We start from the raw sequence: 17,931 nt of genomic DNA on the forward strand, positions 1-17,931 counted from the left end.
AGGAAAGGTTTCGCGATGTTTGACAATAGAATTGCGGAAGATACGCACAATGGAGGCTAAAAGCAGCAAAGACGGAGAAAAATCGAAAGAATGTCCAGTCGCTTCGTCGTGAATTTAAAAATATTTTTCGCTCATGCTCGAAGCGTCGATATCGATGAGCGAGTTAAATCGGCGAGTGTGGTCTTCGATCATTGCGCCGCGTTGCGTACGCAAATCGAGAGAAGCAAATACCGTAGTTGGAGAGAATCGATGTAAATGGGAGTCAATGACTCGCGGTTATTCGCGCACGGTCCACCACCGTGGTTAAGCGTAATGCGGTTGTTAGCGTCAGAAAGTAAAAACCGCTCGCGTGCGTCAGCGAGCATTTCTAAGATTAATTGCAGCGTAGCCTTTCCATTGCTGGGGAAAATTCGAAGCTATAAAATTCATGCGAAGGTAAAGAGCAAAGAATCGAGCTTTTGGAAACGAAATCAGGGTCTTTATAAAGCCATTTCTTCGAACAATAGCGAGTGTTGCGCTATTGTTATAAGCAGGGAAACCGCATAGCAATTTGATTCTTCGCGAGCCTTCAAAGAAAATGACCAACAGCCAGAATTGTTTGCCAATGCTTTAACTACCGTGTAATCTATTGTTTGACGATTTTACGACTTTCGTGGTGTTTTACGGCTCGTAAGCTCGCTTATAGCCGTCGTTGGTTCTCTTCGTTCTTCGATTTAATTTTCGTCTCGTGCAATCACCTTTGACCACTCGGAAAGAAGCAAATTACCAGCAAGCAGCATAATTCAATCGCGTACGAATTCGACGAAAGAAATTAAAACACGACCTCGTCGTGCCTTTCCATGGTGAAATTAATCAACATTTATGAGCGTCACTAGTCATTGCGAGAACCATATGCGCCAGTGCAATCGTTATTCTTAATGTTTCCGGAAGTTACGCGTAAACATTCGTTATGGTCGCACATGTTCCATAACGATTTTCTTCCTTGTCGCACTCTCCGCGTTTTCGACGTTCTTTCGACAACTGAACATTCATATGGGTATAATAAAAATTATCGTCTAGCCTAGACAACTTTCCATCGGAGATCGCTTCGTCGAAAATGAAGGGGATCTCTTATCGAAAAGTTACAGTTAAGGTAGGCCCTCCAATTAGTCCGTCTCCTTCGACAAGTCGATCGATGCCAGACCACCGTCGATAGCCGTGGTCGAAAGTGAGTACGGTGACCCTTTTAATAGGCCCGGATAACGACATGGAAATTGACTTAACGAAAACTCGATAACCAATTGGTAAGAGGTATCGCGGCGACAATTAGTCTTCATGGTCTCGTTGCTTGTTGAAATTGCTACGTCGGTAGCACGGTACAGCGTTAATGAATGAAAGGAAATTAAAGCAAAGAAACGAGAACAAAAAAAAAAACGCGGAACACTTGCCATGTTCTCGTCCCTGTGAGAAAACATAAAGCGTTCGGTTCGGATAAAAAAGCGGTTGAATGAGATCGAAGATGCATTGAACGGAGGCGGTAGCATAGAGAGCGCCGCGTGACGCGCGCTAATCAACGGAAACGTGGGGAACATGTGCGTACATAATGAAGTTAATTGTGAGCCTCCGTGAAGAAGAAAAGTCTCCGGACGAGAATTACGAGGTGGTCGAAGGCGCCACTCTCAGAGCGGACTTACGGCCCTTAGCTTCAATCCGACTTATGAATAGTACTCGTTGTACGTGAGTGGACCGCGTTTATTGCTGCCTTCCACGGCAATTCTGTCTTCGATCCCGAGATGGGATCGCTCGGGTGCCCGCGAGCCTCTCGATACATACTTGAAATAAATCGATCGGGACACGTGTGCACACACGCGCGAACCCGTCACGCTCCGACTGAAACAGCTGATCCGTAATTAAACGATACTCCTCACTCTCAAAGGTGCGTTTATTGCCCCTGAATGACCGAACGAAATTCCGATCAACGCGTTCCTATTTCGCCTTCGACTCGAGCAACCACGTTCTACTCCTTTTTTTCCCCTCTTTCAACACCGTTCCACAATCTGTTAGAATGCGAAATGAAAGTGGAAACGCGAACGGTGGCTAACGTTAATTAACGCGCAACGACGACGGCGCAATTGTCGATTCATTCAGCTATATACCAATGCCTCGAGAAGTTCTTAGTCGTTAGGTTTTTTCGTCCAGCAGTCATATTCGATAACGGACCCTCGGAATATACGTCGGCCAGGCAGTAGCGCGTATCGCCACGAATTTCGAACGGAAACGCATTGACTGGCGCATGATCGATCGTCCTACGTCATCGAGGACGAACGACCCGGTCTTTCGACGCCGATTAACAGTACCTCGCACTGGAACAGTGTCGGGGAAGGGACGAAGAGAACACGTGGCTCCAGGGTTAAGAGACAAAGAGAAAGGCACAGGAAGGAAGAGGGCAGGGCGTAACAACACGCACAGAGATGTATTTTGCCCCGACAGCCTATGTCGTGGTATTTCGCGATACAGCGGCGAAGATCAAAGTGGGAGGTAGATCGCGAGGTAGGCCGTGTGCCAACTGCTCTTCACATTCCTGACACGGTCGCCGGCTAATGCACCTCTATTTGTTTGTCCTTCCACCCCCGTGCTTTTTCTTCTCGCGTGTTCTTCCGACTACGGTGCCTACCTCCCTCACACGTCTCGTAAATAATCGATATTCGAGTCGACTTCGCGGTTCGCACCTCAGGGATCCGAGAGCCGTCGATGGTCTTTCCGGTTCGCTTCGGGATATCGCTCCGCTCCGCCCTGATACATCAGATAGAAAGCTTCGCGGCGTAAGTTTTACGCGACCATACCGACCGTGTAATGGCACGCATTCGCGAGCACACGCGAGCATTATGCAACATGTGAACCCAAAGGGTGGTCGTTAAGTTAGATCCTCTTAAGTCCGAAGCGAACAATATTCGTACATAGCCGGAGGAGAAAATCAACGGTGTACATTTTCTATCGTTCTCATCGTGAATTATAGTTTCGAAGGGAACGGTTTATCGATTTTGAAACGGTAGTACGAAGGGAAAGCGAATGGGTCGCGAAACTTAAGCGACGTACTCGCGCGAGAAACGAGTCTTCGGTTTCGATATCTGCGAAAATTGTCAGGGTCGAAACGAACAGAGCTAGTCGGAACTCGAGAGGGGAAAAATGAAACGAGCATAATTATCGACGAGCGGAACGTCGCGACGAAAAGTTTTCAAGGCGAGCAAAAACTTTCTCGACCGACGAGTCGGACGGGTCGTATTTTTCCGTCACCGCGTATTATCACAGACGGGAAGGGACCCGTACACACGCGAGCCATGGAGAACTCGACCACATACCATACGTAATGTATACCGCATGTGAACCACGGGAGAGACCTACGTATAATCGCACGCGTGCGTCTAGACTCAACATACATAATTAGCGTACATATTCGCTACAGATTGCTTATTGTTCGCATGGTTTCCTTCTCCCCTTTTTTACGTTCCTCGTCGAATCTTTCGGAGCCCTATCCACCCTCCCCCCTACTCAGGGGATTAGTGTCACAGAGCGTGATGCATGAGTTACTTTCACGGTTATCAGCGGGAACTGTGCGCTGCCAGACATGTCGGTGCTTTGAGACTACGCCTGGGAATCTCGTGTTACGGTCGCTGAGAAATCACGTTACTCCAGGGTATGTTAATATATTCGCGAAAACGTGCGATACGAAAGCTTTTATTCCGAGATTTCCGGACGGATTATCGACGATCGCGGATATAGGCACGAGGTATAATTAAAGAGAAAAAAGTGGAAAAGAAAAAGCACGATTGACAATTATGAAAGGGAGCAGAGACGAGGGTGCACGAGACCAGCCCGTGGAACTCACACGAGAGATCGCCGGATGGATAAAGGAAAGGAAGGATACGACGGTTAGGGTAAAACGTTTCCCAGCACGAGCGGAAAATCTGACGCACTTGCCATGGCCGATCTGTAATCGAAACCGGTAATTATGCGCGGACATTGGCATGCACGCCGTACAAAGGAGACTGCGCGGATAACAAGGGACCCTCTGCCTGGAGCATCGAAAGTAACGAGGGCAAGGATTGATGTCCGTTCATTCTGTACGATGTACATTGAGAATTATTACGAGGTGTCTGTATTAAAATAAACTGCCGGTATAGCCACGGTACAGCACAAGAGAGAGAGATATCCTCGTTAAAATGACGAGTTATCGAGGGGCGATCGTGTTTCGGCTGTTCTCGGTTCCATTTCTCTTTTTCCTTTCTTCTTTTTTTTCCATTTTCCTCTGGCGAACCGCACGCTCGCGGTTACGGGATCGACGATACAAATCGTGTACAAATTTTGCATCGCGCTCGATCGTGTTGTTTGCTCGCGTGCGCTCGTTCGAGTATCGTGTTCCGGGCTAAACGCTTTAACCGATCGTTGAGCCCTCGAGAGCTTGCGTCAACGCGATCACCAGCGCTTTTGTACGCTTTTGTGTCCCACCTCCCCCGCCCCCTTTTTAATATCATCAATTCTGAACCGTTCAAAGTTTTTCTTTCCGATTACCGGAGACACCAGGTTGACAAATAAATGTTAATCAAGATCGATTGCGACACGGAAGCACTAAGCTTGGATATAGGGCAGAAAGCCGGTATCGAGACGATAGCTTTTAAATATATAGCGACGAAAAGCTGATAACCGGAATCGTTTAGCTGTCGCAACAATCCACTTCTAATCGCGACATCGAGCACCTCGATTACGTATTTCATCGGCTCGTAAGTAACACAATAAGGTTCGATTCGTGTTTGGCTCTTGGTAAGCGAAACATCAGGTTAGCATTCGATCGATAGTTTTTACGGTTTCACGTTTCCAAGACGATATCGCGTAAAACTTTTAAACAAAACGGGAGGCCTCGATCAAGCCCCGAGCGTTTACACATTCAACCAACGTCATTTGCAGCTGCCCGTTAAATAACATTCGCGTGAGCCAGAAGCGTTCTCTAAACAGACATATTTTTTGAGCTACACGAGGTGTCGATCGATGATCGTCGATCAGCGAGGAAATCTAAGCTAATATTTCAGAAATTTTATACGTCAACTCTGGTCAGCTCGAACAGTCACGAACCTTTCAACTTGATTAATTGTATCGTAGAGACGGATGGATATGAATAATTGAATATCTACGAGTCGAGGATATCAAACTATCGAGTATTTTCTGTTATCTTGAATTTTACAAATCTTTCCATCGAAGGAAGGCTGCATACAATACGCTATGTTTCGTTACTTCGTCGATGATAAAAATTATCGACAGAAATCAACATGTCATTAATATTTATAGAGTGTAGACGTGTCGCGTTACGTGGATTTAGTCTCGTGTTTACTTTGATAAAAAAACGTTTAACATTTCTTAGAAGAATATTTCTATAAAAATACGTCCTCACTTACCCGAAATTCCTGATTTTGGTCATATTGGTGCGTCGCGGCGCGCATCGTCGACGCCGCGGCACTTCCGCGGGACTCCACGGCGGCCGGTCATTTTTCGATTTTCGTGAACGATCCATGAAGATTTGCTCCGAGGCTCAGGCCATCCTGCGCATGAGAAACGTCGCGATGCGTTAAAGGCAAAGCTCATTACCAGCTGAATGATATAGAGCGTAAGAAGGACGCGACGCAACAAATCACTGCGTACCGCGCACGGAAACACGAGGGACGGCTTTAGACCGGTTAAGGTTGATCGCCTTAAGACTCAGGCTCTAGATGTCCAAGTTTTATCTTCTCTCATTGTATAATAAACCCTTGCCGTGCCATCTGCTCATCGCAAAGGTGTTCAATAACTCCACCTTTCCTAGCTTTCTTTATCTCTAAAAAATATGTAGCCAATAATCGCGTTGCACGGAGGAAACACGACATCCGGATGGTCGATGAGTTTCCTGGTTTTGTAAGAAAAAATATTATTTCGAATCGGTCGCAACGTTGATAAAATGAACGATGAATTATGTATATGGACTAATGCGTTGCATGATTAGGAAGAAACGAGGTTGATTTATTCTCTAGCGATTCGTGTTTGCGTGGGGAAATTTCAATCGATGAATCGTTCTGACTCGTTCGAAAATTCCGGAAAAATTCGGAGTTACGAGAAGGCGGCGATAAAAGTCACACGAAAGTAATTTACAAGGCGATATATTAAGTCGCTACTTGGCGAATGTTAGTATAAAGAGGCATCTATATTCACAATTTCTTGCTCCGGGACAACACGCGTGTTTTGTTGTATGAACAGCTGTGAAGAATGCGCCTCTCTGCTTATTCGATTCTCGCGCGGTATTAAACGTGCGATTCTACGACAAACCACAAGGAAAATTTCTCGCGGTTCGGTCCAGACGTTCACAGTTTGTTTCGATAAATTCATTTTCGCCTTGTCGACGCCTTCTTAGCGAAACTTCTATCGGTTATTCTCACCGTTACTCTGACAGGAAAGGAAAATATTTTTCCACTTTGGAATTTCGTGGCAAATACGGCTTCAAGGTGTAAAGACAAACTTCGTTGGCGATAACCAAGAGAGTTTCGTACGGTATCGTTGCCCGATAAAATACCATCGAGTTCGTATACGATAAAATTTTCATAAATAACGACGAACGTTAACGAATATCTAGCAAACACTTTGACGTACCGTCGTGCACCTCATCTAATCCCATTCAGTAGGTGCAGCAGGTGGACTCGCGGGCTCACTACACGTGGCACACATTTCCCAAGAAACACGAGCCCCCGCGGGAAAAAACTCGTCCAATCGAAATCGATATGCTCTATCTTCGACGACAAATGAAAAAAGCAAGAACAGGAAAACTAAATCGAACGTTATCGAGAATCAATTCCCCCGTTCACGATCGATCGATTAACATCGACGAACAGTTCCTACGAATTCCTTCGAAACCGCACTGAATAACTCGTCGCGACACGATTGCACCGAACGATGGCGTTTCCACCGATGGAAAATCGACGTGTAAACGCGGGGCAAGGCAGGTGTTCGCGCGTAATCATCCAGCGAGGAAACTCCGAAGAGGAAAGCCGAGAACGGACTCACGTTTGCGCGCTCACGGGCTGGCGCAGCCGCGACAGGAATGATAGTGGCGAAAGTGGGAGACCCTCCGGGAAATATATAGGTCCGCAGGGTGGTGGTGGATCCGAGGAGGAAGGAGGCGGAGGTCCGTCGACGCATCCCTCGGCGCCTGTGTGCACGCACACGCGCGCCGCCACGCACGTGTTTACGCACGGCCTGTCACGATGCACATGCACCAGCCGGTGCACGGGGACGCATCCCCGAGAAACGGATCGAAAAAGGAAGAGTTCCATCGGCCACGGTCACGAGTGCCCTCCTTTTTCGGGACACCTCGCACGCTCGATTTTTGTCGTTCCCTTTCTTCAATCTCCGATTCACGAGAGTAAATATTTTACCTGTCTCGACCGACTTTGTCGCGCAAGCTTGATCGAAACACGGTGTATTTGTCACGTCATTTACGAGTACGTGCGACATTTAAATTGCGCCGTGTAAATGGTATCGAAGGCTGAACGTTAATAATGGCAGATTTCGAAGTAGCAGGGATGCTCTTAGCACTCGAATCTTGCAGTTTTATTCGATACCGCCTGTCTCTTAAGCTTGTTTGTTCGCACGTAGGTGCAAAACGACCTTTTACAAACTACGCGTACGCGAAAATGGAGGTAGAACATTTCCTTTTATGAATCGCAATTCGACGATAAACGAACTCTCTCGCTTTCGCGTGGCATAAGCATTCGTACGTATGAAGGATTCGCTCCGATGAAGCAACAATAGAAACAGTAGGTACATGTGAAATAAACGTCTCGAAATAACTGACACGATTCTGACAGTTTCTACGGCTGTAAGTTGGTTCAACGAACCGCGAGCGTGGTACAAATACTCGTAAAATTTAGCCGGTGAGATTACGCTAGCGGTTTTTCTTCGGTTATCGATAGCTGGGTAACGGTGCTACGGGCGTGATGCCGCGAATATTGCACCGTCGACAGCGTGACGCCCCGAAGCCACGCGCGACTCTACCTTTTCCCGTTTCCGCTTTTCATTCTTGCTCGTCGCATCCCGTACGCCGCGCATCGCGAATCGATCGCGACATTTCGCCCACCGGCCAAGCGAATCGCGCGACTAAATACCACGACGAATCGACTCGACGTTCCGGAATGGTGTCGATCGAACTATCAACGAACAAGGCCTTCGATCGTCTCCTCTCGGAAAAGCTTTTATATTACATTACCGTTTTTTCGTGTCAAGTGACAAGGATCTGTGGCACTTAACATTATTTCTTTCTTCTCTTTGAATTGCACATTTCTTAAGTAGCTTTTTCTCCACGATAGGATCGGAGGTACGATATTCACTGCTGCAACTCGCAAAAAGAAAGTGACGCAACTAATGAATGAAATTTAGCGAGTTTACTTTGTCAATTGATCGTGACCAATTATCGAAGTGCTGCTGTGTTAAAAAATAATTCCGAGAGAATCCTGTTCGAAGTGAAATCAACGATCTTTGCGAGTCCTTCGTTAGTCCAAAACGTACTTGCATCGCGATAACTATGGCACGCGATAAAAGCGCGCGAGGAAACTTGCGTAACCGGTAAATGAAACCGCAGAATAGCCACCCGAGCGCTTCGTTTTTCAACTGTACGCCAGCAAATCTCAGCGTTAAGATATGCGTAAACGTTCTGTTCGAACACTTTCGACACATCCGTTCGCCGCCGAAGACGAACTCGCGTTCTTGCGATGCGCATGGGATATTAGTCTGGCGCCAGTGGGATCGTTCGCAGAGGCGATGCGTCGTTACACAGCCCAGGAAAAGCGTATCTTTCTACGTTGTTACATCCATGTTGGGGATCTGTATTGGGCCGAGTTGTATCGTGTAAATCGAACAAATAGCGGATTAATTAACTTTCGATCGACCGAATACGAAGATCCGGACGGAATATGCTCGGCCGGCAATCATCCTGGTCGCTGTTTGCTCACGTTAAATATATATTTATTAAAATATACTGCTACCCCACGTATAATTCATTAATTTCGACAAACAGCGCCGGTTGATATTCGCAGTGGCAGCTTTAAATAATTTCCGTACGACACGATGCAAGTTCGATGCAGCCTACCCCCGAACTCAACGTTTCAAAGTAAATACGCGTTCAATGACGATTCAAGGAACTCTTTCGGCACGGTTATTTATTTTTTCATCGCTTCTCGATTTAAATATACCGCATACGCTCGAAGTACACCGATATAATTGCACTTTTATCTCGAACGCACACAAGCGACGTTTATCGCTCGATCTTCCTATGAACATATGTCTTTCTTTATTTTCCTTTTAAGAACAACAAAGACAAACATATGGTCTCGTTGCGTTCAGGGTTAGGCCAAATTCAACGATAGGAAAACGCGCTTGGCGCGTGTCTGGCGGCTCGGCGGAAACTAGGGAGAAAGAGCCAATTACGAAAATGAAGATCACCGACGGTGTTAGATTCTCGTGGCTGAAGTCGTTGCGTGATTCGCGTAAAAACGTTTGAATAAGCGTTGTCCAAAGTCTTGTCTAGTTTCTTAGTGAATCGCAGAAGGGCATAAAAATCCAACGAAGCATTTCTATTCGTTCGTTCGTTCGCAATAACGCGTATCAGAGTTTACGATCGCGTCACCTCGCGACCGTAATAAAATGGGTCTAATTAATTTATGCGACGCGTTGTTTCGCGGTCTTGCCTCACGTTGGAATGTTCTAAACCTTGGAGAAATTTATTACAACAGTTCTATTCTCGACGATTCACCGGAACGATGCGTCTAAATGGAATTAAACTCGTGACGCCGAGCCAGGCCGATCGTTTCTCGTTTCATCGTCGGTCAATTAAAATCGCGCGCAACATCTAATTGCCTAAATCGCGGTTTGAATTACCGAGAAGGTTGAATCGTGACCGCGATATTTCTACCGTGCGTCGTTCGTACGAGAAATCCACCGAACGTTGTAATAGTAGCGTGACTAATGGATCGCTCGTATACGCTTTTCCGTTTATTATTTCGACCACCGCGTGAGTCCACCGATTACGGATGTCAACGTGGACAACAGTCCGCACTAAGTAATCAGCGCGTCCGCTCGGTCGCCGCTAGCCCCGAGTCATTTTATTACTCGCCGAGATTCATTCGGAGAATAACACACGCGTTGGACATCGTCGATGGAACTCGCGCCGTGCAATTTCGCGCCATCGGCTCGTCCCTTCGCTTTCAGACGTATTACCGCGAGTTCCGAGTACTGTTTCTTATTGGCTATATAACGCTCTCTACCGGTCGTATATAATTCGCGTATATCGTATTACGTTTTCATATCGACGACTAACCGCGTAAAACTCCTCATTCTCGGATTTCTAGCGTATTAGAAATCCTTAGAATTTTTTCATCGTATCGACGTTTGTGGAACCTTCGGTATCACTGTATTACTTTTTCTCCTTCTTTTTTTTCTTTTTTTTTTTTTTTTAGTACTGAAGTTACTATTTATAACATAACTCGGCCGAGAGACAATTGATAGCGTCACACTGACCTTCGACGCGTGTTCAAACGAATAATTAATAAATTAGTCAGACAGCAAAGTTTAGAACGACTAAAATATACCTCGATAGGTACACTTCTTTTCTATTTTTAGCGTCGGTTGTTTTCAACGTTGGCATTGCGGTGCACCAACGAATGAATGTCGGGTATTGACGATGATTAATAGTAATTAAACGATCGTTCGAGTTCTACAAAGAAGCTAATGAAACGTTTCGCAGGACGAGCCAGATGGCGACTCGCGAAAGCGTAAAATAAAAGAAGGGTAAAGTTAGTTAAGGGTGAACGAAGCGATAAAGTGAATGCAAGACGCGCGTACAACGAACAGTTATTGCCTCGTGCAGTGAAGTCGGAGTTGCGGTCTGAACGTTGGCCCAATGGCCTCTTAACTGGTTATATCATACCGTTTCGGGTTGTTTCTCTTCCCGCTCCAGCCTCTGTCAACATTTACATGCACAGGGCGCGCGCGTTTCAAACGATAAGTCACGGCACCGTGCGATAATTCGTCGGAACAAAAGGAAGTCCCTGGATAGGAGCCAACAACGCGGTTCCGTACGATTTCGTCTCTTTATGAATGAAAAAAAAAGAGTCATTCACCGGATAACGCGAACATCTATGAATCAACGCGTTAACGTTACAATTAATGCGTTGTACGGGAATAAGAACAGATCTGAACAATTTTGTAGTTATGTACAGAGCTTGACTCGACTTTTCTTTCGTCGCGCATGAAAAACGTTCGTTCCAACTATTTCTATGCCGTGCCTGGCGATCGCTACACCAGCGAACCAGTGAAACCCAAAGAAAAACTGACTGGTTGTGACTCCCATTAACCTCATTAAGAGAGACTTACGATCGTCAACTAGCGAAGTCGGCTAGTTATTATCATTTTCAGTGACTGACTACGCTAAAAGCGTTCTCGCGCAGTCCATCGTGTCGATATATCGATACATTCGACGAAAGGACAATTAATCAACGGCCAAACGCGTACCTATTACTCATTCAGGTATTGCATACACGATATTTTCGTAGAGCCATTTTAATCATCGGTTAATTACGCCCGTGGTTGTCACCGAAACGTCCGGAAGAATCGTACGACATCGACAGAAGAAGAGAAAGGGAAGGACTGACGATCAGACGAACTGAGAAAAAAAGAGGTGGAAGCGCGTCTCACGTATCTACGAAGAAGAAATGGGTCCCATGTTCCACGGTTATTTTTCTTCTCCTCTCTTCTCCTTTTGTCCTTCTTCCTTTTTGGCGAAGCACGACCCTGCTCAACGCTTCGTCGAATTATACGCCGTGACCTATAATTTGGACACTATTTCACATGCCGTAAGCATGCAATCACGAAAAGGTGTTCCCTTTTGTAAGTGGTTCCACCTAGATGAAGAATTTATCGGCTAACAGCCCTTCCACGAGATTATAATACACGGTACACGTATGATCTGATCGGATCTGCGTGTAGTCGACGATCTTACGGGGCGTCATAATGCACCGAACCAACTTTCTTCCTTCACCCATCCCTCCTTTGCCTTGTCCGCGTCCCCGTCTACCACCGCCGTCACTTTTATTTTCTTTCCCTCCGTTGACCTCTCCCCGGTGTAAAATTTCCATGATTTCACGTAACGCCGACGAGCAAACACTTTGTTATTCAAATATCGTGTCGAACACCTCCTGTCGAATTTAATCTGCCCCTTCGAGAGCTTTCTTGTACACGGCGATCATTCTGGGAGGCATAGCCGTCAATAAAAGGGATAACGTTACATCCCCCATTCGGAGACAAATAGGCACGCTAATTGCGTCCGTTCGATGCGCCTTTCCAACGAATGCATCCTTTTTCGTCCATACGTTCTTCCTCGATTTTTCTTATCTATAAATTCGATAAGTGCTATTACATCGAAAAGAGGGAAGCTCGATGAAACATTGGCATCGACGTGTGAGGTCTGTTCCGGCTAGTCTCTTTGTTACGGATAAGATCGAACGAACTACCTTTCCTAAAGGGGAACTGGCAAATCCGAGTGGTCCTTGTTCAAGAAATTCGCAACCGATCGAATTGTAACCAACTGCAACAATATAAAAATAGAAGGGAGTCGTCGAATGGCGGTCTTTCAATACGTTCATCCGACAAACGCTGAACCTTCGATATCGAGCGTAATAAAGTATGTATCGCGCTCTCTCGCTTCTCAATATTTCATCGACTTAAACAGCCGAACATTTGTTTCTCGGATACACGCGATATTCGATATTCGCATTCTCTCGAGAACAGCACGTTATTAACGTGCCTTTCCTCCACATATTCGTTCGAGATTCGTGCTTCTTTACGATAAACAGAAAGAAACCGCGACACGTCGACGAAATTCAGAAGTTACGACGCCCCTCTAAAGAATCGTAAAAGAAGGTAACTCAGAAGGATATTTCAAGCATCGTCGGACAAACGAAACTGCGTTCGTGCGAATGCTCGAATTGACAATCCGCAGATGAACAAAATATCCCAGTGGCGATCGAACCGGTCGTTTACATAAAACAGACACGGTCGAAAAATCTTTCTCATTTAAGGTTCGAACTATGGCTCGCTAATCTTGACGTCCGACGTTGCGCTCGGCATAATCGTCTTTGCGTCATCGTCGCTGAATTCGCCCGGGTACAGCGTGTCGCAAGTTCGAAATACGTTCGATCTCCTCCCACGTTCGCGATCCACCAAGTCGCCTTCCTTTCACACAGTTTCGCTGGAATTGGTTTTTGTCGAGGCGACGACGACAAGTTTGCTTTCTTGTCGCGGCACGACGAAGCGAATAACGCGGTCGCGTTGAAAAACGCGAGCAAACAAATCGCTGGGTCGATCGATTGCTTACCGTATCGGCTCGAATATCGCGGTGGGAATCGATCGATCGAGTCCCGGTTAATTTTCGCCTAATTTTGCGACGAGCTGTACGTAGTCGTGGTAGCACAGTTCCTAACACGAGAAGAATGCAACGCTTCGACACAAGGTCTGAGCCGGGCCGATTGCACGCAACAAGTACTCATCTCAATTGGCGATTATGGCCTCGTAAATTCATTTTCAGACCAAGTTGAACGAACACCGGCAACATCGTTTGCTTTTGCCCAGTCCCTCGCCCTTACGTCGCGTTATGCCTTAATTTGCGGCTACGGAAAGCCAACCTCCTTCCACTGCAACTGTGTTTCATGACTACGTCCGAAACGACAATTAATGTATCAGTTTCCGATGACCATTTTGCTACACTCCAGTAATAAGCGGCACTAGCGTACGTAATTGCGAGCTATCTCGACGAAACGGTCTATACTCGAGCGCCTTTTTTTACTTTTAATCGTCTTTTCTCAATTTTTTTAGCAGTCTTTACTTGTCAGCTTTTTGGAAACGAAGATTCTAAATTGCGAGAGAATTTTTCTTCTTTTTTTTTTTTCTTTTCTTTTACAAGGCGTAGTAAAGCGATCCTTCGCGATCCGCCGCGATAAACTCGTACGACGAACCACACGGTGACCATTCTCCCGAAGGCCACTTAATAATAGCCTGTTATCGGTGTGCTGAAAACTGATTAAAGTGCGTGTCAGCCAGGATGTCCCATTAACGAATTAGCAGGGCACGCTATTTAGATAGTACGGCTGTTACAACTGTGTTATCTTCGTTCCCCAAAAACCATGACCGATATGACCATCGATGATGGCTTTCACAAAAATTCACCAGCAATTTATGCCTCTGTTCTTTTTACTCGAAAACCTCGTATCGTAGCATATTCCGCGCTAGTAAATTTCTCATTGCACAGTATCGCGATATTAATCTCGTAAGTAGCGCGTAATGGTCGGTAGCCATTGATCGGATCGATCGCAAGAAAAGCAATCGCCGCCAATGGTTCTTCGGTTACCCGCGATTTCCATCGTCGAGTTAAAAAGCGACAGACGGCTGATGTTTACGCACGTGACTCGCGTTTATCGTGGCAAGTTGTGCTCGTTAGGAAAAGTCCGCTTCGGCAAATGCTTCTCGCCATTATCCTCTCGAAGCGCGTTGAACGTCGCGCCAGGCCCGGCATCCGGGCAAATCAATATACCCTGCTCGGCTGGCTACCGGCTGCATCCGCTGCGAATGCAACCAAGATTCCGCTACGTAACCAGATATCGAAACCATCCGGGCAACCGCAATAGTACGTTATCGTCGATACGAGCCGTTCGAAAGAGACGCTTATTCAAGAAAACGGTATGGATTACCGAGAGGGTTACAGAGGTACGAAACTGAAACTTCTTCCACGATCCCGCGAGCTCAACTCCGCGTCTCTAAGCTTCAGAGTTGTACTCGCGATTCGACGCCATCGTAGCGAGTTTCGATTCGTCTCGCATAATAAGCGTCAACTGTTCGAACGATGTAGGAAAACTTCGAATCGAGGCCGCAGAAGTTGAGTTAACGAGTCCCGTCGAAGTTAATCGACGGTTCCTGAAAAATGACGTACCAATCGTCTATTCTGGAACTAAAATAGTGAAATTTCGTGAAAATGGAATTCATCGGTTTACCCGGCAAATGTTTGTCCGAACGCGTGCAAGCGCATACACATCTCCACAGAACTTTCATTTCGTTCGTCGTTTTTTCTCCGAGTTTAATGAAATTCGTCGAGAAAGACGTTCCTCGAAAGTCGTTACAACTTCTTTCGTTCCTCTTCAAATGAAATCCTCTTTCGACGTCTTTCGAAGTCTTCCGTCGCTTCAACCGCTTATTTCAACGATCGAAACGCGTTCGATCGCCTCGCCGGATCGTAACTGCGGGAAGACAAATAGTAGGAGGTAGCGTGGAAAAATGGAAGCAATTTCGCGATGGAGATTTCTTGCTGGTCGCGTTTAAATCGTCGGAATCATCGGACGCGTAATCGCGACTTCGTAACCCGATGCAAAAGAAGGCTTCGTCCACTCTTGGGCCTGTTTATGGACACACCGGAAATCGGTACGCTCGATTTTCCAATAAATCTCAATTTAAGAAGATCGTTCGTACTCGCGCATAACCGCGCATTTCATTTGCTAAAGCAATTTCGTAATGACGCTGGAGAACGATGATTGCCCGGGGACGCGGCCCGCGTTGCTTTTGCCCGGGTAATGCGTATAAGTAGGGCGGCTTTAAGCCAGAGCATTACCGTTCACGATGAAATAACAGTGATTACGGTGCCTGCGGTATATACTCGCGACGCCTACCACGATCCAATAGCGAGAACTTAAAAGACACTGTTCGGATTGCCACTTCCTCGTTGATTCTTCTCTTCCTCTGTCTTTCACCAGATTTCCTTACCTCGTCGTTTTCTATTCTTCCTCCGTTCGAGATACGAGAATTGAAGAGAAAATTGAATTTCGTTTGTGTAACTTCGCCTGTGTAACTGTATAATGGTAATTTTGATAATTAATCAATTTAGCAGAATCGTTAATTATTAATATATTCGAAGAACGTTATTATACTCAAATTTTCTCTTACGAATCCTATCATTGGTGCTCGATCGCTTAAAGGAAGAAATAACTTGCTGTAAATCAGGTATATTCGATGTTAAGAGTTAACAACCTCGTTGTTCTTGACTGCCACGAATGATCAGAATAATCGCGCGATCTTTTTACACGAGTTTAAGGTTACAGAACTTACCACTGAAGTTGCTGGAAACTCTCTTCTATTCCATCCGAATCACTTTTTTTTCTAGCGGAAAAACGTTACTCTTATCAAGCTAATAAATCTGAATTTCATAGTTAGCAAAAGTCTTGTAAAAAGAAGTGCTTGACAAATGAAGTCGATTGTCTTATCATCGATTATCTCGCTAGATAACGATAAGATCGTTGGTAAATCTTGGAAGTTTTGTTTTTGACCTTCTCGAAACCTCCTACCGAATCAACTATCGTTCAAACTCAATTACGAAACGTTCTGTTTCATCATTCCTTTCACGAATCATGCTTCGCACCAGTTTCCAATGTTCGACTCGCGACACAGACGTTTCCGTGTTACGGTCGAACCGTGAAAAACGCTACGATCCACCCGAGCAAGTTGATAAGATGGATCGATCCGTGACGACGAAGAATTCCGTGAGCCGGCACCCGACGCGAATGCAATTCTCCGGCGAGGTTGCTGACTCGCGATCGATCAAGCCAGTCCGGGTGCCTTCAATTAGTCAGCGAGGCTAATTAATTTACGACTCGATCGCGATTTACATAATTAGACGCGGTAACTGGGTACTATCGCGAATGCTCTTTTTGAGGGCTTCGTAATTATTCGCATCAATTGAATCGCTTAAATGCGAACCCGGGATTCTCTTGCTTCGCCGACGAGGCGCAATTCCTGCAATCGTGAAGGTGTCTTTTATCGCGGTTACATCTCTGAAACAACGAGAACAAGACGAGATTACTCGCAAAGTTGCCTCTCGAAAATATTCACGGTCCTGTTTTCGTTCCTCGTGGGTCCAGGAGGCTGGAACCAACCGTGAAAGTGGTGCCGATGAGTCGACAGCGAGGTTCGCGGTAAAAAGCAGGAGCCTTCGAACGTAGAAAAACCACGAGCATGGGAGGATTCTGGCAACCGCAAAAACGCAGTCCACCCACCGAGACAGTTTCTCTGTAACGTGATTTTACAGACGGAGCTCGGATTTCTCTCCCCCGACCCCTAGGTTTTTAGCTGCACCAATAAATCCCTGTTGGTGACAAAGAATCGTTTCGAAGCATAGCTGGCTGCTCGTTGGACAAACCCGAGGAAACATCCCTTAAACCTTTCAACGATGCAGGTAACCGAGAGAAATCCGAGGAAATCGAAGAGGTGGAACACGACGAGTCGATGCACGTGTGTGGGCATAAAGGACTGCTGACAATGCAACTCTCTGGTTCACCCTTACAATCGAAGCACGGTGCACAGTGCGTGAAAACGAACACGTGTATTAAAAAGCTTTGCGACTCGGAGTTTGCTACAAATATCGTCGATGAATCCAGCTGAATGGCACTCGTCGACGTATACCCGGGAACGAGGAATTCACAAAATATTTGCACTCTCTCGACGATGCATTGAACGCAACGCAGGAGCCATTCCTTTTTTCTTCGTTCGCACGAGAGAAAAAAGAATCGATACACCAGACTGCACAAAGGGCGGAATTTTCGTATAGAAAAATCGTATATAGACTCAACGACGATTACAATGAAGACGATACACGATGTGACTGAAACACGAACGGGCCGGATGTTGCGTCACGTAAATGGGGACATTAGGAATTTTTTTTCTGTGAGCTGGGCGCGTCGTTCCCGGTGAAATCGAGGGTACGTTCCTTCGATGGATCCGCACGCTATCTCGACGTGTAAATGGACCAAGTAAGTCGTCCCCTACCGTGGAAGAAAGATGTAAGCGACG

At 46.1% G+C, this 17,931-nt stretch overlaps 1 protein-coding gene across 1 annotated transcript in view; it reads right to left on the reverse strand.

Annotated features, from left to right (window-relative positions):
• The window catches only part of LOC100643720 (thrombospondin type-1 domain-containing protein 4), a 39,817-nt gene extending 32,710 nt beyond the window's left edge, over positions 1 to 7,107 (reverse strand). Inside the window, exons 1-2 of the mRNA XM_003393142.4 lie at positions 6,649 to 7,107; positions 5,427 to 5,570 (exon numbers count right to left, since the gene is read on the reverse strand). Coding sequence (XP_003393190.2) covers positions 5,427 to 5,542 — 116 coding nt within the window. The 5' untranslated portion in view covers positions 5,543 to 5,570; positions 6,649 to 7,107. The remainder of the gene's footprint in view (positions 1 to 5,426; positions 5,571 to 6,648) is intronic.
• Between the last annotated feature and the right edge of the window lie 10,824 nt (positions 7,108 to 17,931).

This window comes from Bombus terrestris, chromosome 1, assembly GCF_910591885.1.
Source record: "Bombus terrestris chromosome 1, iyBomTerr1.2, whole genome shotgun sequence".
Taxonomy (NCBI): domain Eukaryota; kingdom Metazoa; phylum Arthropoda; class Insecta; order Hymenoptera; family Apidae; genus Bombus; species Bombus terrestris.